The sequence below is a fragment of the Phocoena phocoena genome, chromosome 2 (assembly GCF_963924675.1).
Source record: "Phocoena phocoena chromosome 2, mPhoPho1.1, whole genome shotgun sequence".
NCBI classification, from domain to species: domain Eukaryota; kingdom Metazoa; phylum Chordata; class Mammalia; order Artiodactyla; family Phocoenidae; genus Phocoena; species Phocoena phocoena.
The window spans coordinates 87,838,078-87,862,682 of NC_089220.1; the positions used below are offsets into that span (position 1 = coordinate 87,838,078).

General features: G+C 41.2%; 1 protein-coding gene across 1 annotated transcript in view; it reads left to right on the forward strand.

Annotated features, from left to right (window-relative positions):
• The first annotated feature begins 10,149 nt into the window (after positions 1-10,149).
• SLC28A2 (solute carrier family 28 member 2) overlaps positions 10,150-24,605 on the forward strand; it is a 39,355-nt gene continuing 24,899 nt past the window's right edge. Inside the window, exons 1-2 of the mRNA XM_065871161.1 lie at positions 10,150-10,230; positions 10,365-10,453. Of these exons, the coding sequence (XP_065727233.1) occupies positions 10,150-10,230; positions 10,365-10,453 (170 nt within the window). The remainder of the gene's footprint in view (positions 10,231-10,364; positions 10,454-24,605) is intronic.

The following is a 24,605-nucleotide window of genomic DNA, read 5'->3' on the forward strand; positions in this document are numbered from 1 at the left end:
ATATAGTCTTGGTGAACTGACTCCTTTCCATTAATGTAATGTTCCTCTTTATCTCTGGCAATATTCTTTGTTCTGAAGTCTACCTTTCTAATATTAATATAGACACTCCAGCCTTTTTTTTTTGGTGTTAACATGATATGTCTTTTCCCATCTTTTTACTTTTATTCTGTGTTTTTATATTTAAAATGGGTTCCTATAGACAGCATATAGTTGGGCCTTGCTTTTTTTTTTTTAAATCCAATCTGACAATCTCTGTATTTTTTGGTATATTTAAACTATTTATATAACTATTGACATGTGTTGACTGAAAAAAAAAATGTACAACCCAAAAGTTGAAAATTATGTTTTATTCGGTAGCCTTACTGAGGATATAAGCCCAGGATAATATAGCTTCTCAGATAGCTTTGAGGGATTGTTCTGAAGAGGTAAGGGAAGAGCCAGGACGTATAGGAGTTTTTGAAAAAGAAAAAAAAAAGAAAAAACAGGTAGTCAGAACATCAAAAGATTACTGCTAATTAAAGAAAGCCAGACTTTGAATTTAGCACTTTTCTATGTATGGGAAGATGCAAGAGTCTGGGCTTACTGAAATTATTCCTTTGATATGCACATCAACTATCTAGAGCCAGTATCCTGTTCTTTCCCATCCTGAATCCCCTCAGGGTGCACCGCTGGGGTGGCTGCAGAGGCTGATGTCTTGATGGCCTCAACATCCTTTGTTTACTGAAATGGCAGGCTGAAAGGACTCTAGAGTGAAACCTAGAGGAGTTAAGCTCACAAACAGTATGTTGGCCCACCGCAGGATCTTCACTAGTGATTTTTTCTCAACAGACCAACTTTGGAATGGGGAACAAAGCTTTCAAACTAAAAGAAAAAGGAGCGACAGATTGTCAGCCTCCAACTAACATCCCAACTAGGTTTATGTACGTACAAAACGTATACTTACAAGTACTTACTTAATTGGGAATTAAAGGAAGTCTCACCCTGAAAATGACTAAGATGGAGCTCTTTATTGTGTTTGCAGTTAAGTTAGAGAAAGCCGGCTTGATAAAACAACTCTTCAGAAACATTTGGCAGTCTGTTGAATAGACTGGGATTCTAAACAGGGAATTCCCAGAACTCTTAATTTTCAGTTTAGTTGGAGATCATCTCACTGATACAAAAAGGCAAATTAAAGAAAATATAGCTGGGCAAGTCAATCTTTTAATATCATTAATATCATTAATATCATTTAGGTGGCAGACCAGTTTTTTGGAGAATGAAAAGTAACTGTTTTTGTCTTGCAAATCTCTACAAATCAGAAATGATTCATAGCCTCCTTAATGGTTTATCAAGGACAAATACAAATCTTAAAAGTCTTTTCCACAAATAGTAAAAGCCTTAGTCATCTGAGTTAACAAATTTAACTTATTCCAGCTGTTATTTACAAACTGGTAAGTTTATATTGTAATACCTGATTCATAACTAAGTGTTAAAGTGAAGATATGAGATCTCTAGTTTTGTCTGTTTATATGTCTGTATGTACATTATACATATGAGATGTCTCTACCTCCAGAAAATATTATCAGAACTAAATTTATAAAATAGTTCTATCTAACTGACTTAAAAGTAAGTGCTTACAAATTAAATGTTTCTAAATATAAAGGAAGCAGGGCAGAATGACTTTCAGGTTCACATAATCTAGGAAATATTAATATTAAATTAATATCTGGTATTAAAGCTAGCTTAAGCTTGTTGATTTAATCAATATAGACATGTCTTACTTTTATTGTACCTAGGTATACTGAAGGTCAGTAAGTTCATGTTATTTCTATTGCAGAGTTTATCAGCAAAAATAAAGAAAAAAGTTAACTTTGGTATGATGATATTTTCATAAGTTATAAAATAAAGATAAATGAGGTAAGAATTTTCAATGTGCACTCTAGGAATAATTATGTTTTGGGTGTGTCCACCTAAAATAGTTTCTGCAGATTTTTTTTTTTTTTTTTTTTGCTGTGTTGGGTCTTCATTGCTGCACGCGGGCTTTCTCTAGTTGCAGTGAGTGGGGGCTACTCTTCATTGCAGTGAGCAGGCTTCTCATGGTGCTTGTTGCGGAGCATGGGGCTCTAGACGTGTGGGCTTCAGTTGTTGCAGCACGTGGGCTCAGTAGTTGCGGCACACAGGCCCTAGAGCATGAGGGCTTCAGTAGTTGTGGTGCGCAGGCTCAGTAGTTGTGGCACGCAGGCTCAGTAGCTGTGGCGCACCAGCTTAGTTGCTCCACGGCATGTGAGATCTTCGAACCCGTGTTCCCTGCATTGGCAGGAGGATTCTTAACCACTGCACCACCAGGGAAGTCCCTCTGATAACTTTTAGATCATACTGTTACTCAAAAAACGGTGTTTGCCTCTTGAGCCAAAAGATACAACCAAGCCAAAGACTGGGAGAAGGAAGGATTTATTACTTGCAGCAAGTAGAGAGAACATCAGGGATCTTTTCCAAAGCACTGTCTCCCCAAGCAGCAAAATTGGGGAAGTTTTAAGCTAAGGGTACATGCATATTCACGAAGGGGCTTGGGTGGTGTACGCGTATTCATGAAGGGGCTTGAGCAGAGGAGAATTCAGCATAGAATTGGGCAGAGTTTAACAGAGTCCAATCTTCAGTTGATTGAAATCAGAAAAGGTCAACATCATCATTCCATCCTCTATCTGGGTGGGGTCCTTAGTTCCTGCAGAACTCAAAGATATGTATCAGATTGTTATGTACATCCCTTGAGAAGGAACTAGGATCTATTTTATCCCTGAACTATTGTTTCTTGACTGTTTTTCCTTTGTTCCTGTATTCTCTCACTTCCCTTAAGATCATTAATTACTGAGACATGTTTAAGGGCAAGCACTGTGGCCAGGCTTAGACCACAAGTTGACTTAGGCCCACAATGGCTTCTCTTATGTTAGGAAAGCCATACCTGGTTCTCTTTCTCCGGGGACCCCCTCGCCTATCTGCTTACAATACCACTGAACTAGGTAAGAAATTGCAAAACTCTAATGAAAAACATGATGACTTCATCCAGATCAATAGGAATTAATTACCTGGGGCTGAATGAACTGATAAATATGGTTTATAATGTTATGACTTTTTTCTGAAATATACTGGCTAAACATCTTGAGGCAGTTGATCATATATTTATCTCTACATAGAATAATTATAATAGAGCAACTCTAGATATGGGAAGAAGCAACAAGGGAAAATACTTCCTGGATTATAAGAGACTAGTAAGAAAAGAGAGCCAGAGAATTTCAGATTATCAACAGGGTCTAATCCAAAAAAACCCCAGCACATTGAGTGGCCTATCAACAGAATCCTCACCTGATCCAGCAGTGAGCCTTCCTAGGGTAGTGGGGCAAAATTGGTCATGAAATGCCTACCAAATGTTGGTCAGATTTATGTCCAAGAGAGGGTGCTGTGGACAAAGAATGTCACCAGCCATTTTATTATAGTAAATAAAGGATGTTGAGGCCATCAAGCCATCAGCCACTGCAGCTGCTCCTGATGGCGCACCTGGAGGGAATTCAGGATGTAGAAAAAAACAGGTTACTGACCCTAGATTGTTAAGGTTCATATCAAAGGAATAATTTCAATAAACCCAGACTCTTGCCTCTTCCTATTCACAGAAAAAGGCTAAATTCATTAACTTGCAATGCCAGGTTTTCTTTAATTAGCAGTAATCTTTTGATGTTCTGACTACCTCTTTGTTTATGTTTGTTTTTTTGCAAAAACTCCTCTATATCCTGGCACCTCCCTTACCTCTTTGCAACAGTCCCTCAGAGTTATCTGAGAGGCTGTATCCTGGACTTAAGTCCTCAGTAGGCCCACCAAATAAAACATGATTTTCAACTTTTAGGTTGTGTATTTTTTTTTCAGTCAACTTGTCTTTCCTTAGATTTGGGGATAATTGGTTGCCCTGCAACCTCAGGTCACTGATGGGTTAAAGAAAATTGTAAATTTTCAGATTATCTGAATTTTTTAAATTGTTGTTATGAAGATGGGAGCAAGACTTTTCCAGCTTTCTACATCCTAAATGGAAGATAGAAGTTTTATTCTGCTTTTTTCCCCTAAATTTTTCTTTCTGTGCTGTTCAGATATTTTCTGTTGACTACTCTTTGAGTTCACTCACCCTGTCTTCTGTTTTATCCAGTTCGTTAAACCATTTTAGTTGGTTCTTTTTATTTTATTTTATTTTTTATTTTTGGCTGTGTTTGGTCTTCATTGCTGCACGTGGCCTTTCTCTAGTTGCAGCGAGCGGGGGCTACTCTTCGTTGCGGTGCCCGGGCTTCTCATTGCAGTGGCTTCTCTTGTTGTGGAGCATGGGCTCTAGGCACGCGGGCTTCAGTAGTTGTGGCATGCAGGCTCAGTAGTTGTGGCTCACGGGCTCTAGAGCGCAGGCTCAGTAGTTGTGGCGCACAGGCTTAGTTGCTCCGCGGCATGTGGGATCTTCCCAGACCAGGGCTCGAACCCTTGTCTCCTTCATTGGCAGGTGGATTCTTAACCACTGTGCCACCAGGGAAGCCCAGTTAGTTCTTAATTTTAATCCCTAGAATGTGCATTTATTTTTTACAAATTTTAATTGTCTTTTCTAAATCTCTATCTTTTCATCTATTTCTCCACCTTTCCCCTTATTTTCTTGAAAAGATTAATCATAGTTATGTTAAAGTCCCTGTTTGATATTTCTAATATCTGAGTCGTTTACGGATTTGTTTCTATTATCTGCTGTTTTTTTTTTTTTTTAAGAATGTCTTTTTCTTTTAAATTAGATGCTGGACATTGTAATTGAACATTTGTAGAAGCTCTGGATGATATGTTATATATGCTTAAAGAAGGTTAGCGTTTCTTTTGTCAGGAAGATAGGGTAGAAATAGACTGACTTACTTCTGTTGAGTCTTTGTTTTATGTTTGTTATTTCGGTTTTGTCTTTCCCCTAGGGCACAGTGTTTATTCTTAACGCATGTTTCTTATTACTAGGCAATGGCCCCTTTAGGGTCTCAGTAGAAAGCCTGATGTGTTTATCAAGGTCCAAAACAAACATTTGTCTCTCCAGTACCACATAGTTGCTGAAATCTCCGCTCAGGTCTTTTTTTTTTTAGTATATTTATTTTATTTATTTATCTTTGGCTGTGTTTGGTCTTCGTTGCTGCGCGTGGGCTTTCTCTAGTTGCAGCGAGCGGGGACTACTCTTCATTGCGGTGCCCGGGCTTCTCATTGAGCTGGCTTCTGTTTGTTGGGGAGCATGGGCTCTAAGCTCACGGGCTTCAGTTGTTGTGGCACGTGGGCTCAGTAGTTGTGACTTGTGGGCTTTAGAGCACAGGCTCAGTAGTGGTGGCTCATGGGCTTAGTTGCTCCACGGCATATGAGATCTTTCCTGACCAGGGCTCAAACTCGTGTCCCCTGCATTGGCAGGTGGATTCTTAACCACTGTGCCACCAGGGAAGTCCGTCTGCTCAGGTCTTTAAGCACTCCAAATACTGTTTTTCACTGAGTTTCTTGGTGGCTTGTTTTGAGCATCTAAAATTTTTGAGTTGGCCAATGACTTTGAAATTTGGTTGCAGGTTTTTAGCCTCCGTCTTCATTATTCTTTTCTTTTTATGATTTTTTTTCCTTCAAAAAGACTACTTGAGCATTATTTCTCTGCATTGTGATTTGAAAAATAAAATGCCTTCAGGAAAAGAGCTAGGATGAATGTGGAACTCAACTGGTATGCTTCCCTTCTCTCAAGAATCAAAAACCTTCAAGTCCTGCTTCCATTGATTGCTCTGCAGTGCTTTCACCTGTTGATTTATATATTTGTCTAGCCTTTTTAGTTGTTCTCAGCAGGAGAGTCAGTTAAGTGTAAGTTACTTCATTAAGACCAAAACTGGAAATTTCTATATGCTCTCTAGTTCCCCTTGCTTGTACTAGTAATCAAGGAGAGGTCAAAGCAGGAAGGATAAAATCATTTATTGTTTATACCCTACTTATTTCCCAGATGGGTTTGTGGCAGGCCACCTGGTTTTCCAGGAGCAACCCCTAGACTTTAGGAGAGCTCTGAGGCCAAGCTTCCATGGAAATGACCATAGCTAGCCTCCAGTCCTGACTCTGCCCTAACCAGCTGTATGACTTTAGACAAATTGCTCATTTTCTTTGAATATAATTTTCTCTGTACCTAAAATAGGATTAGTAGTTGACTTGCTTACAGAAATATTATGAGGATGAGCAGTGAAAGTACAGGAAAATCTTTTGAAAAACTGTAAAAGGCTGCAGAGACAGAGCATCTCTTATGTTTCACCCTACAGCCCAGAAATAGCACAGAACCAGGAGTGAGGATCCCAGGATATTGGTTTGGCTTAGCCACTAACTAGCTGTTGACTCTGGGTAAATCATTTCATTCTTCCTGATCTTTACTTTGAGAGTTTATCAAACTGTAAATGATAAGAGAAAAAGAAAACATTTAAACAATGAAGCCCAAGCCTGTGAGCCAGCAGTTACTCAAGGGGAGATATCAGCCGGATTAATTCTCTTCCTCTCCGCAGTTGGGTGTTATCAATTGTACCTGCATTTAAAGGAAACTTGGATCTGCTGGACAAGTGAGATGAGTGCTGTAGCCTGCATTTAGAAGATGAACATGGATTTTTCACGCCTTCTAGAGGAAAAAGAAAGAGGGAAGAGGAAGGGCAAGAGAAGACAGATGTGATCACTGGCATCATTTCACCTGGACTGAACGCTAGGCTCTGTGCCTATAACTATACCTGGGCTTGACCCCAGAACTGGCAATTTTCTAAGGTAAAAATGAAAACAGAGATAAAGTGTGTGCTAGGATGAGTCAGAGACTTCACAGTCATACTGAGATTGTAATCAGATGTCAGCTTGAAAATATCTTTAATTTTCCTGAGTTTGTATAAGAATGTACAATAGTAGACTACAACTGCAAGTTTACCTACTGTTTTTCAAATTCTTTTTCTGTATTAAATTACTTAATTTTCCTAATCAGATGGCATTGGGCAATTAGGCGGGGCAGGAATAACAGAAGGGGCCCAGAGAGGCAAAATGAGTTGCTCTAGGCTGCAGAATATAACACACATTTACTCTGGTGGGGCTTTTATGTTTGTGTGTACGTGTGTGTGTGTGTGTGTGTGTGTGTGCACGCGTGCGTGTGCATGGAGCTAGGGAAATAGAGATATGTTTTCCTATTTTGGTGATTGTTATCATCATCTACATACCCAATAATCTAAGCCAGAAATCTGTGTTTGTTTGTTTCACTTATTTTACAGATCTTTATTGATTGCCTAATATTGTGGCAGGCCTTGAGCCTGGGGATACAGTGGTGAACAAGATAAAGAGCCTGTGCTTGATGAGATCATGGTCTACTGGGAGACAAGTAAACATTTAGAGCGCTAAATGCTCTGTAGTCTTCTGCAAGAGCATGTTGCAGTAAGGGTGTGGGGAAAGGGGTCTTAAGTCTCATCTGCAGCGAATCATGGAAAGCTTCATTGAAGAGAGTAGCCTTGCAACAGAGACTTGAAGGTGGTGTGGGAATTTTCCAGGTAAGTAAATGGGAGCAGGGTGTTGGAGGCAGAAGGAACAGCATCCACAAACAGTCGCACAGGCACAAGGGAACATCAAGTGTTTAGGGAACAACATACAGCTCAGTATTACTGGCAGATAGGAGCAGGAAGAAAATAGATCATTTTGAACACTTTTGAAGAATTAACTTCCCCCTTTCATTTACTCCCTTATGCCCAGTTAGTCACCACATCCTGTAGATTTGTTTCCTTCTCTCCATCTACTGCTTTGGTTAGAGCTTCACCATGTCTGACCTGGACTATTGCTTTTGTCTCCTGACTGGTCTCCCTGTCCCCAGTGTGCATCCTTCCAATCCATTCTCCTCTTGCCTCCGCAGCTGGTTCCAAATAAGCCCAAACTTCTAGCCTGGCTTACAGAGCCCATCTCCATCTGGCACTTGACTACATCTCCAGACTTATTTCTGGATAAACTACCACCGTCTCATTCACATTTTCCCCCTCCATTCCTTAACTAATTTCTTACTTTATTTTGTCCCTCCTTCATTAGTTTCTCAAAAATTTGCCTCTGTTCTTTAGCTATTTTTTTAAACACCTTTATTGGAGTATAATTGCTTTACAATGGTGTGTTAGTTTCTGCCTTATAACAAAGTGAATCAGTTATACATATACATATATCCCCATATCTCCTCCCTCTTGCATCTCCCTCCCTCCCACCCTCCCTATCCCACCCCTCTAGGTGGTCACAAAGCACCAAGCTGATCTCCCTGTGCTATGCCGCTGCTTTCCACTAGCTATCTGTTTTACATTTGGTAGTGTATACATGTCCATGCCACTCTCTCACTTTGTCCCAGCTTACCCTTCCCCCTCCCCGTGTCCTCAAGTCCATTCTCTAGTAGGTCTGCGTCTCTAGCTATTTTTTACAGCCTCCTTAATGTGTCAGGGAAGTCTTCACCTCTGTGCCTTTGTTTCAGTTTCTCCCTGTGGTGGTATATCTTTCCCCTTCTCCATCAGTGATTCCCTACTTACCTTTCAAAACTTTCCAGACTCAGGGCCAATGTTACCAACTCGGTAAAGCCTTTCTTGACACATGTCTTTCCTCACTGATTTGTAATTCCTTCATGGCAGAGGCAATATCCCATTCATCTTTGTGTCCTCAGCACCCAAAACTGTGCCTGGGTGATGGTGAATACTTAACAAATATTTGTTAAATGGATTAGTAAAAGACTTCCTAGCAGTCATTTAGAATTGAATCATGTACAGTCCTTCATTCTGTTGTTTTCTAACAACTTTGTTGTCTTTCCCGTACAAAATGATGCTAAGTTTTCTGAGTACAGAGATCCTTCTCTTATTTTTCTTCTTCATACTATCCCGTGCCTAGTTCTGTGCTGGGCAGCGCTCCTGCTGATGTGCCTGTTAGGAATTCCTGCAGAATTCTTAGACCTGACCCTGCAAAATAGTCTTTAGAACATATAAATATTTAACTTGAGAGTTGCACTCCTCCTCTACAGAGAAGGGCAGGAACAGCAAAGGAGGGCCCAGGGCAAAATGGGCCAATCAGGAAATCCTTCTCTCTCATTTCCAGCCCATCCCTTCAGAGTCAAGGTCTCCTGGAGCTGAGTTTTTCTTTCTATCCTTCACTGAGGCACCAGAAGGAATCCTGCAAACTGGAGTAAGTAATGGTCTTGGAGGAGGGCAGAAACCTGATTTGCCAGATTTCTTAATTGATCATATTTAGACCAAATTCAAGTAGTTCTGTGCCTATACAGGAAAGCCCTGATTTAAAAAACAAAAGTTGTTTATGTATGTTGAATAAAATTATATTTAAATGGTTGAAGAGATCACAGTAAAAAACAAAAACAAAAAACAATTCCATAAAATTGAAGGAAAATTTCTACAAAGTAAAAAAAATATCAGATGAACCTATATTATAACTTTGAATGTTTATCTATTAAGGTTGCTTATAGTGAGGCTCAAGTATTTGTTTCTTTATTCTCTCATTTTGTTTTAAAACTTTCTTTACTGGGGATAATTAACATTCATACTGATTATTCTACGTGTAGGTTTCTTTTATTTATCTCATGAGGTACTCTCTTAGATGCTCCAAAAACAATTCTCATGCTACATTATAGTCAGGAACTGGAAAGTCTGTTAATCTTGGTTTCTCAGTAATATATTGGGGGCTGTGGTCTTCCCAGCCCTCTGCCTCCTTGTTTTCTTCTTACTCAGCACAGCTCAGTGGGGTCACCTGGAGGCTAACAGGAGTAGTTGCCCTCTAACCCTTCCTTAAGGGGACTGAAGAGGGTCCTTTTTAGTCCGGGTCCTGGAGCCCTGGGTGAGCCACTGATTCATTTCAGTTCCCTTGCCCTTCATTTCTCTTTTCCTATCTTATTTCCCTTTCCTTTGTTATTCACAATAGGAAGTAGAAGTCTATATTTCATTGTTTATTATTTTAGAATTGTGTTTCCAATTTTCTCAATTCTTAAAGAAATCAACTAAATCTCTAAATATTTTTAGTTTTGTTTTCCTGTGGGTAACTGGCCCTAAAAGTTCTATCCGGCCCCATATTATAGAACAACTAATCTTTCAGCCTTGGCTCTGAATTTGTTTTTCAGGAGAGCAGGAGATGGAGAAAACAAATGGAAGAGAGGGCATTGCTCTGTCCACAGTGGAGACTGGCATGGAGAACCCAGGGCTGGAGCTCACGGTAACTCACCAGTTTAGTTCCTGCACATCTCTGTGGGCTGATGCATGGCCTCATGTAGGGTCTTTGATTGCTCGCAATCCCTATCACCCCTGGAAGGGCCTTATGACTGACCTCAACTCTACCTGTGCTTACAGGAAGAAGGAATAAATCCTGAGGGAACCAGGAAGACTGAAGAGCGAGGACACAACCTTGGGGATGGATTGGAACCCCCAACTCAACAGAGGTACAGGTGTTCTGGCATTGATTCAGTTAAGGGTTGGCTAGTATGGTTGGTGGACTCAGAAGAGGTCAAACTTGCCCTCTTCTCAGGAGCTTATGATCTTGTTGTCGAAATAAGACTCACAGCCACCTGCTGTTACCAAGTGCACATATACATTTTTATGTAATTAATTGTTACATAAACCTGTGCCATAAGTAATGAGTTCAGCGATATCAGTGTTGGTTGGACCGGCAACAAAAAGAACAGAAGTGAGAATAACAACAACTAACATTTATTGAGTACTTACTGTTGTGCAGAATGCTTTATGAAACTAATTTAATTTTCATGCCAACAGGTGGGTACTAATTTTAGTCCCCTTTTTCAATTAGAAAATTGAGGCTTAGATATTAACTTACCCATATAATTTTTTAAAAAGAGCTCTTTTGGAGTACTCAGATTTGGGGATGAGGAGAAAGAGAAATCAGAAATTTAAAAAGATGGAGAAGGACCCACCAAAAGAGATAATAGAGAAAGGTAAAAAGTACAGTCTTGAAAGTCAAAAGGGAAGAAAGTGTCAAGAATGAAGGTACAATCAATCCACAATGTTCTGTGTATCAGGAGACAAGGAAGGAGAAAAACCTCTGAATTTGGTCATGGTCATAATCGCAGAAGTAATGTCTATAGAAGTTGTTGGGGTAAAATAGGTCAGATGGAAGCCGTGTTCCACGGTGTGGAAAAGAGTCTGGGTATTTATAAAATAGTGCAGGGCTTTCCTGGTGGCGCAGTGGTTGAGAGTCCGCCTAACGATGCAGGGGATGCGGGTTTGTGCCCCGATCCGGGAGGATCCCACATGGCGCGGAGCGGCTGGGCCCGTGAGCCATGGCCGCTGAGCCTGCGCGTCCGGAGCCTGTGCTCCGCAACGGAGAGGCCGCAGCAGTGAGGGGCCCGCGTACCGCAAAAAAAAAAAAAAAAAAAAAAAGTGCAGAAGTCATACGTTAAGAAGCTTAGAAGAGGATATTGGATAGTTTCTAAAGGGAATATATGGATATGTGTTTTTTCTTTTTCTATTTTGGCTGTGTGGTGTCTTCATTGCTACACGTGGGCTTTCTCTAGTTGCAGCGAGTGGGGGCTACTCTTCACTGTGGTGCGCAGGCTTCCCATTGTGGTGGCTTCTCTTGTTGTGGAGCATGGGCTCTAGGTGCGTGGGCCTCAGTGGTTGTGGCATGTGGGCTTCAGTAGTTGTGGCACACGGGCTTAGTCGCTTCGCGGCATGTGGGATGTTCCCGGACCAGGGCTCGAACCTGTGTCCCCTGCATGGGTAGGCAGATTCTTAACCACTGTGCCACCAGGGAAGTCCTGGATATGTCTTTTCTTCTCTTTATTTTTAGGAATTAACTAAGTGACTTCATAGAGAAAACAAGCTTAACTTTTTTTTTTTTTTTGGGGGGGGGTACGTGAGCCTCTTACTGTTGTGGCCTCTCCCGTTGCGGAACACAGGCTCTGGACGCGCAGGCTCAGAGGCCATGGCTCAAGGGCCTAGCCGCTCCGTGGCATGTGGGATCTTCCCAGACCGGGGCACAAACCCGTGTCCCCTGCATCGGCAGGCGGACTCTCAACAACTGTGCCACCAGGGAAGCCCAAGCTTAACTTTTTAAATTCTATTTTCTTCTCCAGAATTTCACGTCTAGATACAAATTGATATATATCAATGTGGACATTACCACTTTGTATTTTTGTTTTTCCACTTATTTTATACATCACATTTCTATGAATTGACAGTAAGCTTTCTATAAATTTTCATGCTTACATAATATTTCATACTCTGTTTAGCAATATAGTGGTTAATGTGAATTCTAGAATCAGACTGCTTAGGTCTATATATGAACTCTACCCAGTGATGTGCTGGTATATGTTTAAGAAATGGCTCTCCAAGAGTAGTTTTTTTTTTGCGGTACGCGGGCCTCTCACTGTTGTGGCCTCTCCCGTTGTGGAACACAGGCTCCAGATGCACAGGCTCAGCGGCCATGGCTCACGGGCCCAGCCGCTCCGCGGCATGTGGGATCTTCCCGGACCGGGGCACGAACCCATGTCCCCTGCGTTGGCAGGCGGACTCTCAACCACTGCGCCACCAGGGAAGCCCTCCAAGAGTAGTTTTGCCATGAATATTGGTTCATATTTTTGCTCGCCTTAGTGAGTAAGACCCTGGATTGGCAAACATTTTCTGTAAAGGGCCTGATAGTAAATATTTTAGGCTTTTCAGGCCATAGGGTCTCTGCCACAGCTACTCAACTGTACCATTTTAGTGGGAAAGCAGCCACAGATGTTACTAAACAAACGGGCATGGCTGTGTTCTTAAAACTTTATTTATAAAAACAAGGATGGACTGGCCCACAGACCATAGTTTGCCGCTTCTTGATCTAGACAAAATAATAAATCAACCTTTGATTTGTAGCATTTGCCTGTAGTATAAATACTCTCAACATGGCTTATTTCAACCTACCAATGGGATGTCATTGAATGAGGAGTTGGGAAGAGATGGACAATGGCATATCATTACATAAGATTTCTACCATACACACAGAAGAGAGAACCTTAAGAGCTTAGGTAACAGTAAAATGTAGCGAAATAATTAGGAGGTGTCCTGAGATTTATGACCTGTCTTGTTAAAAACCAGAAGCTTGGTGTCATAGTTATGGCATATTAGTCAGCCTCTGCCTCTTCCGGTAGCGTCAGGGCCTCCTGCTTTGCACCTGCCATGCTGTGGCTCAGCTTCCAGTGATGTGTCCTAGTGTGCCCAGTGGTTGTTGAGACAGTGGTCAAGCTACCTATAGATTAAAGCCTATTTAAACACAGGGCTGTGTCTTTCTCTATTAAACCTTCTAACTTCTGTGGAGCCTTTAGAAGATTGTTTGATAATTGGTTTATATTTAGCCCAGTGACTGTGCTGGGCATAGAAAAGACAGAGTATAGATCCACCTTAAAGTGCCCTGCCCAAGTTAGGGAGTAGGTTCCATGAAGCTGTTGATCAGCTCTTGACTCTTCTAATACTGGGCTTAACTTTTTTTAAAATTTCATTTTAAAAAATTGAAGTGTAGTTGATTTACAATGTTGGGCTTGAATTCTTATTCTATTTTATTTTTTTCTGGCTGCATTGCACAGCATGCTGGATCTTAGTTCCCCAACCAGGGATGGAACCCGTGTCCCCTGTAGTGGAAGGGTGGAGTCTTAACCACTGGACCACTAGGGAAGTCTCTGCACCTGCCTACATTTTGTCAGATTGCTGTTGGTGTCTTAAACTGCTCTGATGTATAATTGTGTCCAGTTCCCTCAAATCTCATCAACTTTATATTTTCTCAGATGAAAAATTTGTTACACAGATGTTAAATCATGCTTTAAAGTTATAACTTGCATTTCTTTGAATCCTAGTAAAGCTATACATTTTCCCCATTTAGTTTTTCTTTCTGTATTTCTGTGGGTGGTTTGCTTTCCTTCTTTTACCACCTATAGTAGAATCTGGATTTTGAAACTCATTTCATTTCTGCTGAACTATTCAAATAGCACCCATACAGATTCTTGTTTCCAGTCCTTCCCACTTGCTACACACCTATCTTATATAGATTCTACCAGAACTGCCTAAAGCATGACTCTGAACTGCCTTGTTCAAAAACCTCTATCATTCCCCACTGGTTGGCATTCCCCACTGGTTGGCATTCAAGTCTTCCCCACTCCTCCTGCTCTCCAGCCATGATTTGTACCTAACTTGACTTTCCAAAATTAACTCTTACAATTCCCTTTCTAATGCTACTCTATGCATTAGAATTAACCCTCAATTGTTCCTTAAATATAACTTTTCATTTCCTGCCTCTGTGTCATGTTTTCCATCATTCCCTCTGCGTGAAATGTCTTTTCATTTTACATCTTTCTGCCCAGATACAACATATCTTTTAAGGCCCAACTCAAGAGCAATCATGTCCATGATATTATCACAAATGGTCTTCCTCCTCCTCAACCTCACTGGCCGCAGTCCAAAGAGGCCCCTTCTTCCTCAAAACTCCCATAACATTTTTATTTGATCTTCTGTAATAACACTTAAAAGTTTTGACACTGTGTTACAGATTTATATGTATATTGCATCCCCTAAACTGGACTGTAAATACATTGAGGGCAGGATCCATGTCTACTTCATCCTTTTATCTCCTATAGCACCTGGTACAATGCTTTACCCATAGTATATACTCAAAAATTCAAAAATATTCAGAGTTCAATAGATACACTTTTGAAGTAGAATTGACAAGATTTGATGACTGATTAAGGCCAGCCATTCTCAGGACACATACTCAGACCCCTGTCTTTATCCTTTCTTCTGTTCTTGGTTCCTCAGGATATCCTTAATCTGATCCTTCAGTGCAAACTATTTTAACTTCTCTTTCTTTTCATTACTCTTTCTGAATTTAGACATTTCTATAAAGCAATTTAGCAAAACATAAACATTTTAAAGAGGGTTCTTTCTGTTGTTGTTAGAATTCAAAAATGTTTGGTGGTGGTGAGGGGTGTTTGTTTTAAAGAACTAGTGAACTTGAGCACATCTGATGGCTGAAAGAAGGAGCCAGAAGAGTCAAAGAAAGAAAAGGAATGGACAATAGAAGAGGATGGAGATAGTGAGATAAATAATTGTCGGATAAGCCCTTAGGAGTTGCGAGGAGGTGGAATTGAGATCAAGAGTTGGAGGATTTGCTTTGGTAAGTGGGAAGGCCAGTTTTCCCTAAGATTTTAGAAAGGAGGCTCAGAAGCTATTGGGTCAGAGACGTGCTAAAGGATCTAGGTCAAGAGAGGCTGAATTTCTGTAAAACAGAGGGTATACCTGCTGAAAGCAAAGGAAACTAGGCTTCATAAGAGCATCCCTCTTGCCCTCAGTCCCACAGACCCTCAGCCATATGCCCTTATGACCCCCCACCACCCCCACAGTGATGCTAGGGTCTTGGGGCTGGCTTAGCAGGGAAGCATCCTGTCCTAAGTTTAGGTCTGGTTGACGGAAGGGCCAGTAGACCTGAGAAGGGCTCTCATGCCCTAGAGGAAAAGAGTCATGTACTTTTTCCTAGCTTATCTTCTAAATACCAGCTCTTCTGGTTCTTGATTCCAGAAATGAAGAGTTGGATCATTAAAATTTTCTTTTACATGTATGGTTTTTCATTCAAGTCAATTACCAGGAAAAAAAGGATAATGATCATGTACCAAATTAATATTGCTTTAAATCTTGCTGAATTTCAGCTATAAATTCTGTTCAGACACGCCTAGTCTTCACGTGGAGCCCAGTAAAGTCATTACAACTTAAAACAATTAAGTGGAACTTTGGCACCAAACTGGACTGCCTGAGCCATCTTCAGTGGTTTGGCACTTCACTTTGTTACATGTGGACTCACCTGCTTATTTACCTTTAGTAGTTGTTTTAAAACTTCCATCCTTTTCAAATTCTCAACCCCATTTTTTCTTACCCATCCCCATCTCCACTGCTATATAATAGCTATACAATCTCCACTGTATATAATCCAATATCATTCCTTTCTAAGAAGACTAAGTATTTTTGTTACTAAGACCCCCATTCATTACTTATAATTTTCTTTGTCTTTGTCCTCTTTTTTTTTCCATTCTCTCAGAAAAAGAGCAGTCTCCCTCTTGCTTTTTTTTTTTTTTTTTTTTGTGGTATGTGGGCCTTTCACTGTTGTGGCCTCTCCCGTTGTGGAGCACAGGCTCCGGACATGCAGGCTCAGCAGCCATGGCTCATGAACCTAGGCGCTCTGCGGCATGTGGGATCTTACTGGACTGGGGTACGAACCCGCATCCCCTGCATCAGCAGGCGGACTCTCAACCACTGTGCCACCAGGGAAGCCCCTCCCTCTTGCTTTTTAAAGCTAACCTGCCAGTCTCTGCTTTTTAATTGGCATTTTTAGGCCATTTACATTTAATGATTTAAATCTACCATCTTGCTATTTATGTGTGTGTGTGTGTGTGTGTGTGTGTTTGCTTTGTTTTGTTTTGCTGCACCGTGTGGCATGTAGATCTTAGTTCCCTGACCAGGGATTGAACCCATGCCCCCTGCAGTGGAAGCATGGAGTCTTAACCGCTGGACTGCCAGGGACGTCCCAGCTATTTATTTGTTTTTATTTGGCTCCACTGCTCTTTTCTTTTCTCAACATATCAAATTTATTTCTTCCACTGTTAATTTTCCCAGTCATCAACTAAGAATAGATTGTCTTTTCACTAGTTACCCAATATTACAGGTTGTCTTTTCACTAGTTACCCAGTATTGCATTCCTCTCATCAATTAAAGTCACCCCATGCCACTGATTTTATGAAAGTTTTCTTAATGATAAAATTTAGGATTTGGAAAGCATTTATAATTTCATTTGTCATTCTTGGCTCCACAAAACAAAACTAGACAAAATAAAAAGTAAAGGCCCAATTCACAATCAATGAGAATTTAGCTCAGCTGTTTACCCAGATCCTTCCTCTCATCTCTGGATTGCAACTAAATGTAATTTTAAAAATTGAAATATGTTTGACATATAACATTGTGCAAAGATAAGGTGTACAACATGTTAATTTGATATACTTTTATTTGTAATATGATTGCCACTGTAGCAATAGCTAGCACCTTTATCATGTTACATAATGATCATTTCTTTTTAGTAGTTGGAATCAAGTTCTAGTCTCTTAGCAAGTTTGATGATTATAATACAATACTGTTATCTATATTCACTATACTGTGTGTCAGTTCTCTAGGGCTTATTTACTACTTGTTGAAAATTTGTACCCTTAACACCATCTGTCCTATCCCCTCACCACCCCATTCCTTGGTAACAACCATTTACTTTCTGTTTTTTAATGTTTGGCTTTTTAATTTTTAATTTATTTTATTATTTTATTTTTTTTGGCCATGCCACAAGGCTTGCAGGATCTTAGTTCCCCAACCAGGGATTGAACCAGAGCCCCGGCAGTGAAAGTGCTGAATCCTAACCACTGGACTACCAGGGAATTCCTGAGTTTGGCTTTTTTATAGATTCCACATATAAGTGAGATCATACAGTACTTGTCTTTCTTTCTCTGACTTACCTCATTTAGCATGATATTCTCAAGGTCCATCCATGTTGTCAAAAATAGCAGGATGTCCTTTTTTCTCATGGCTGAATAATATTCCATGGCATATATATATATACCACATCTTCTTTACATATTCATCCATTGATGGGCACTTAGATTGTTTCCATATCTTGGCTATTGTGAATAATGCTGCAGTAAACATGGGAGTGCATATATCTCTTTGATACCCTGTTTTCTTTTCCTTTTGGCATATACCAGAAGTGGAAATACTGGGTCATATGGTAGATCTATTTTTAATTTTTTGAGGAAACACCATATTGTTTTCTATAGTGGTTGAACCAATTTATATTCCCACCAACAGTATATAAGTGTTTCCTTTTCGCCATATCCTGGCCTACACTTGTTATCTCTTGTCTCTTGATGATAGCTATTCAAACAGATGTGAGTTGATATCTCATTGTGGTTTTGGTTTTTATTTCCCTAATGATTAGTGATGTTGAGCATCTTTTCATGTACTCATTAGCCATTTGGATATCTTCTTTGGAAAAAATGTCTTTTCAGTTCCTCTGTCCATTTTTATTTTATTTAATTTTATTTATTTATTATTATTATTTTTTTGTGGTACATGGGCCTCTCACTGTTGTGGCCTCTCCCGTTGCAGAGCACAGGCTCCAGACGTGCAGGCTCAGCAGCCATGGCTCACGGGCCCAGCTGCTCCGCAGCATGTGGGATCTTCCCAGACCGGGGCACGAACCCGTGTCCCCTGCATCAGCAGGCGGACTCTCAACCACTGCGCCACCAGGGAAGCCCCCTCTGTCCATTTTTAAATTGTATCTTTTGTTGTCATTGTTGTTATTAAGTTTTATGAGTTCTTTATATATTATGGATATTAACTCCTTATCCAGTATATGGTTTGCAAGAATTTTCTACCATTACATAGGTTGCCTTTTATTTCATTAATTGTTTCTTTTGCTGTACAGAAGCTTTTAAGTTTTTTAAAATAAATAATTAATTAATTACTTTATTTTTGGCTGCACTGTGTCTCTGTTGCTGCGCGCGGGCTTTCTCTAGTTGTGGTGAGCGGGGGCTACTCTTCGTTGGGGTACGTGGGCTTCTCATTGCAGTGGCTTCTCTTGTTGCGGAGCACAGGCTCTAGGTGCACAGGCTTCAGTAGTTGTGGCACGTGGGCTCACTAGTTGTGGCTCGCGGGCTCTAGAGCGCAGGCTCAGTAGTTGTGGCACACAGGCTTAGTTGCTCTGTGGCATATGGGATTTTCCCAGACCACGGCTGGAACCCGTGTCCCCTGCATTGGCAGGCAGATTCTTAACCACTGCGCCACCAGGAAATTCCCGCTTTTAGGTTTGATGTAGTCTCACTTGTTGACTTTTGCTTTTGTTGTTTCTTCTTTCAGTTTCCTAGCCATAAGAATATTGCCAAGACCAATGTCAAGGAGCTTCCTCCCTGTGTTTTCTTCTAGGAGTTTTATGGTATCAGGTCTTATGTTTAAGTTTTTGATTCATTTTGAGTTAATTTTTGTGATTGGTATAAAATAGGGGTCCAGTTTCATTGTTCTTTATGTGTTTATCCAGTTTTCCCAACACCATTTGTTTAAAGAGACTATCTTTTCCCCACTGGGTGTTCTTGGCTCCCTTGTCAAATATTACCTGACTGTATGTGTGGGACTTTAAGTCTGGGCTGTCTATTCTATTCCATTGGTCTATGTGTCTTTTTATGCCTGTACCATACTGTTTTTATTACTATAGCTTTGTAGTATAGTTTGAAACCAGGACATTTGATACCTTTGGATTTGTTCTTTTTCTTCAGGATTGCTTCAGCTATTTGAGGTCTTTTGTGATTCCATACAAATTTTTGGATTGTTTTTTCTATTTCTGCAAAGAATGCCATTGGAGTTTTGCTGGGGATTGTATTGAATCTATAGATGGCTTTGGGTTGTATGGACATTTTAACAATATTAATTTTTCTGATGCATAAACACAGGTGTCTTCCTTTTTTTTAAAAAATGCCTTTCCTCTTTAATACCCTTTCCTCTTTTTATGCCTTCTTTCAGATTAATTGAAAAAAAAATTTTTTTGGCTGTGCCGCACAGCTTGCAGGATCTCAGTTCCCCAACCAGGAATTGAACCCGGGCTCTTGGCAGTAAAAGCATGGAGTCCTAACCACTGAACCACCAGGGAACTCCCTGAATATTTTTAAATGATTCCATTTTACCTCCTTTATTGGCTTATTAGGTATAACCCTTTGTTTTGCTATATTAGTGGTTGGTTTAGAGTTTTTAGTATATATTTTCTTTCTCTCTCTCTCTCTCTCTCTTTCCTTCCTTCTTTCTTTCTTTCCTATGTGGTATGTGGGATCTTAGTTCCCTCACCAGGGATGGAACTGGTGCCCCATGCAGTGGAAACATGGAGTCTTAACCACTGGAGCACCAGGCAAGTCCCCTGTAGTGTATATTTTCAACTTATCAAGTCTACCTTCAAGTGATATTATACCCCTTGGCATATAGTATAAGAAACTTATAATAGTATACTTCTGTATGTCCTCTTCCAGCCTTTATATTACTCTTGTTTATGTTTATATATTTTAGTTTCACATATGTTGTAAACCCCATACTACAATATTATTATTTTTGTTTAAACATTAAGTTATCTTCCCATATGTTCCAACTTAAATATACCTGCACCTGCATGAATCCTTATCTTTTCCCCTCCTTATCAGAAGGCCTACTCTCCCTGAGTTTGAAGCCAACCTCTTTATCCATCTTCTTAATGCCACCCTTCTCCATCCCCTTCAACAGGGCCTCTTTCCCCTACCTCTTCAATTATTCCTTCCCTCAATCTATAAATATACTCAAGTTTCTTTCCTCAAAAATCAACCTTATCTCAAACTTGTGATATCCTTTTCCTTCATGGCCAAGTTTCTTGGAAACGTGGGATTTCCTTGCTATTTCCATTTTTCTCACCTCCCCATTCAATTTTCAGCCCAGTACAATCTAGTTTTCACCATCACTGCTCTGCTGAAAATCTTTTACTCAAGTGAGCAATGAAAACGTACATACCAAGTCCAATGTACACACACTTTCACTGGGCATCTGCAGCATGACTTCTGACCCTTTCTTTCTGGAAACTCATTTATTGATTTTAATGGCACTATCCCCTCCTCATTCTTCTACCTCTCTGGATGTTCTTTCTTGTGTGTTGTTTTCCAGAGCCTGTCATTTGTCTTCTGTTCTCACTCCTACACTTAATGTCTTGATTCCTAAAGCCACATCTGAAGCCTGAATCTTTGTTCTAAGCTTCTGACCTATATACCTAACCACTTACCAAACACCTTCATCTAGGTGTTTCATATACACTTCAAATTAAACATTAAAACCAAGTTTCTGTCAGCATAGGTTTGATACTTTTCTACTCAGTCAGGCCCTAGTCAGGCTGGGCTCTCGGCACACAAAGATAAACTCACATTTCCTCCTCAGGTCTGTTCCTCCTCCTGTCTTTTCTATTTTGGTTTATGTTATCACCCTGACTGAGTCACTTAGGGAAGGAACCTCATTTGTCATCCCAGTTTCCCTCCCGTTGATGTTGATCCTCTTTCTCAAACACCTATGCCTTTGTTACAAAGTTTTAAAAGAAGAGATTTTTTAAATCTTCTAAAGTGGAAATGGAAAATAATTTAAAATAATTCAATGCCTTAATGAAAAGCTGATTAATGAATTAAAGTGGCCTGATGGAGATCATTCCGGAAAACAATTTATTGAGGAAAATTCAGCAAGGTTCATATAATTCTGAATAAAATGTTTATAATAAAAGCATGAATTTCCTAATGAATTAAGAGATCCTGGCAGGGCTTCCCTGGTGGCGCAGTGGTTGAGAGTCCGCCTGCCGATGCAAGGGACACGGGTTCATGCCCTGGTCTGGGAAGATCCCACATGCCGCGGAGCAGCTAGGCCCGTGAGCCATGGCCTCTGAGCCTGCGCGTCCGGAGCCTGTGCTCCACAACGGGAGAGGCCACAAGAGTGAGAGGCCCGCATGCCGCAAAAAAAAAAAAAAAAAAAAAAAAGAGATCCTGGCAACAGTCGTCAATGCTAACATCTCAAAAATAGAGACAGCCTGTGCCTCCTGATAAAAGCACGCAACGTCTCTGACACAGTCCTGCACACCCGCCTCCCCTGCTGAAAATGGAATCTGATCAGGTCTCTAACTCTGCCTACAATTTATAGGAAATACAGGGGGAAGGAGTAACTGGTTCAATTGTACTGCAGGGATGCAATCATCAAAATGCAGCCTGGGGGAAACCTACAGAACAAACAACCTACTTTCCTCAACAAAAAAAAGATGGCAGGACATTCAGATGGAAAGACACTTGAAAGAAGCTTCGTCCAACTGCAACATATGGACCTTAAAAAGATCCAGATTCAAAACCCAAACTGTAAGAACAAAACTAACAAAGGACACTTATGAGAAAATCAGGGAACTCTGAACTCTGACTAGATAACTGATATAAAGGAATTAGTGTCATACTGTGATTAAATTGAAAAATTAACAAACAAACAAACAAACAAACACCTATGCCATTCACCTCCTATCAGTCCTCCCCTGCACCTTCAGTTACTTCCATACTGGCCCCTAGCCCATCCCTCACCACCCGCCTCCAGAGTGATCTTTCTAAAAAATACATATATACTTATGTTATTATCTTGCTTAAATTCTTCAATGGGTCTCTGCTTTCTACAAGATAAAACTGAAATTCCTAAGCATGATATATAGTCTAAATGACCTGACTTCTGTCTTCTTTGCATGCTTTCTTCCCACCATCCATCCACATGCTCCCTGCTTCTCAGTGACAGTAAATCATACTGTTGTTTCTTTTTTTGTTTTTTAAAGAAGATGTTGGGGGTAGGAGCTTATTAATTAATTAATTTATTTTTGCTGTGTTGGGTCTTCGTTTCTGTGCGAGGGCTTTCTCTAGTTGCGGCAAGCGGGGGCCACTCTTCATCGCGGTGCGCGGGCCTCTCATTATCGTGGCCTCGCTTGTTGCAGAGCACAGGCTCCAGACGCGCAGGCTCAGCAGTTGTGGCTCACGGGCCCAGTTGCTCCGCGGCATGTGGGATCCTCCCAGACCAGGGCTCGAACCCGTGTCCCCTGCATTAGCAGGCAGACTCTCAACCACTGCACCACCAAGGAAGCCCCATACTGTTCTTTTTTTTTTTTTTTTTTTTTTTTTTTTTTTTTTTTTTTTTTTTATGTGTTACGCGGGCCTCTCACTGTTGTGGCCTCTCCCGCTGCGGAGGACAGGCTCCGGACGCGCAGGCTCAGTGGCCATGGCTCACGGGCCCAGCCGCTCCGCGGCATGTGGGATCCTCCCAGACCGGGGCACGAACCCGTGTCCCCTGCATCGGCAGGCGGACTCTCAACCACTGCGCCACCAGGGAAGCCCCCCATACTGTTCTTTCAAAATGCTTGGCTCACTCAAGTATGCTTTTCCTCCTCTAGAGGTAGCCCAGCCCTCTCTTCTAACTCCCTGAAACACATCCCCTTGGCAAGCGCCTTTCCCTTTACCTTTAGGATCAGTTCATCTGTCCTCTTCTTTGTGAAAGCTTCTTTGACATTCACAGGCACGGTTACCTGCTCCTTCTCCTCTGCTCTCTTCACAATTATAACTTTGGAATTCTGGAATGTTCCCTCTGGAATTCCAGTCTTTCATGTCTAATTAGAAGCCACATGGAGTAATGGAAAGATCTGGGGTTTAAATCCTAACTTTGCCAGCAGGCTCACTTTCCTTGCCTGTGAATATAATATTAACCTTGTGGTTTTAGGGGAGGATGATTGAGGAGGTCTTGCAGTACCTGGTAAAAAGTGCTTACTAAATAGTATCTGGTTTTTCTTTCCTTTAGAGGCAAGTTTTTGAAAAAGTAGTCCATATATACTCACACTCACTCAATCCCCTGCAATTCCATTTTCATCCAGTCACTCTCCTGTAAATGGCTCTTTCAAAGAGAACCAGTCACCTGTTCACAGCCATCTTCTCATTTGCTATGCTACCTGATCTTACACATCACTGAATGTTGTTGACCTCTCCTCCTTTTTTTTTTTTTTTTGTGGTACACTGGCCTCTCACTGCTGTGGCCTCTCCCGTTGCGGAGCACAGGCTCCGGACGCGCAGGCTCAGAGGCCATGGCTCACGGGACCAGCAGCTCCACGGCATGTGGGATCTTCCTGGACTGGGGCACGAACCCGTGTCCCCTGCATTGGCAGGCGGACTCTCAACCACTGCGCCACCAGGGAAGCCCTCCTCCTTTTTTTAAAAAAATTATTATTATTATTTTTAAATTTACTTATTTTTGGCTGCATTGGGTCTTCGTTGCTGCACACAGGCTTTCTCTAGTTATGGTGAGCGGGGGCTACTCTTTGTTGTGGTGCGCGGGCTTCTCATTGTGGTGGCTTCTCTTGCTGCGGAGCATGGGATCTAGGCACGCGGGCTTCAGTAGTAGTGGCACACCGTCTTAGTTGCTCCGCGGCATGTGGGATCTTCCTGGACCAGGGTTCGAACCCGTGTCCCCTTTATTGGCAGGCGGACTCTCAACCACTGCGTTACCAGGGAAGCCCGGGATAAGAGTTCTGGAAGGAAGAAGTTGAGGCTAGGTAGAAGGGCCGGTTGGAAAACCCACTAACTAAGTCCCTCTTGTTTCTGTGGATCTTTGAATCTCTACTTTTAGTGTGAAGAAGATCTGACTTTTTATTGCACATCAAGCAGAGATTTGGGTCCTGTGTGGAGAGAGGGTCCTTTTCCAAGGCAACACATCCATCACAACTCAGCAGTTAAGCACCCGGCTGTGTTCCCTTCTCACTCTACCTGGGCTGATGGTTCTCAGAACTGGTCATCCCCCAGTGCACAGAGCCTCTGACTCCAATGTAGGTTTGCTGGCTTCCATCTGATAGACTTTTCTCTTGCCTTCCCTGGTGTTCCAACTCCTTTTTGCCTCTCCACTTTGATTTATTAATAAGCTTTTTGCTTCTCAATCACCATTCTCCCTTGGACACTTTTTGTAACTGTTCTTGAGCTC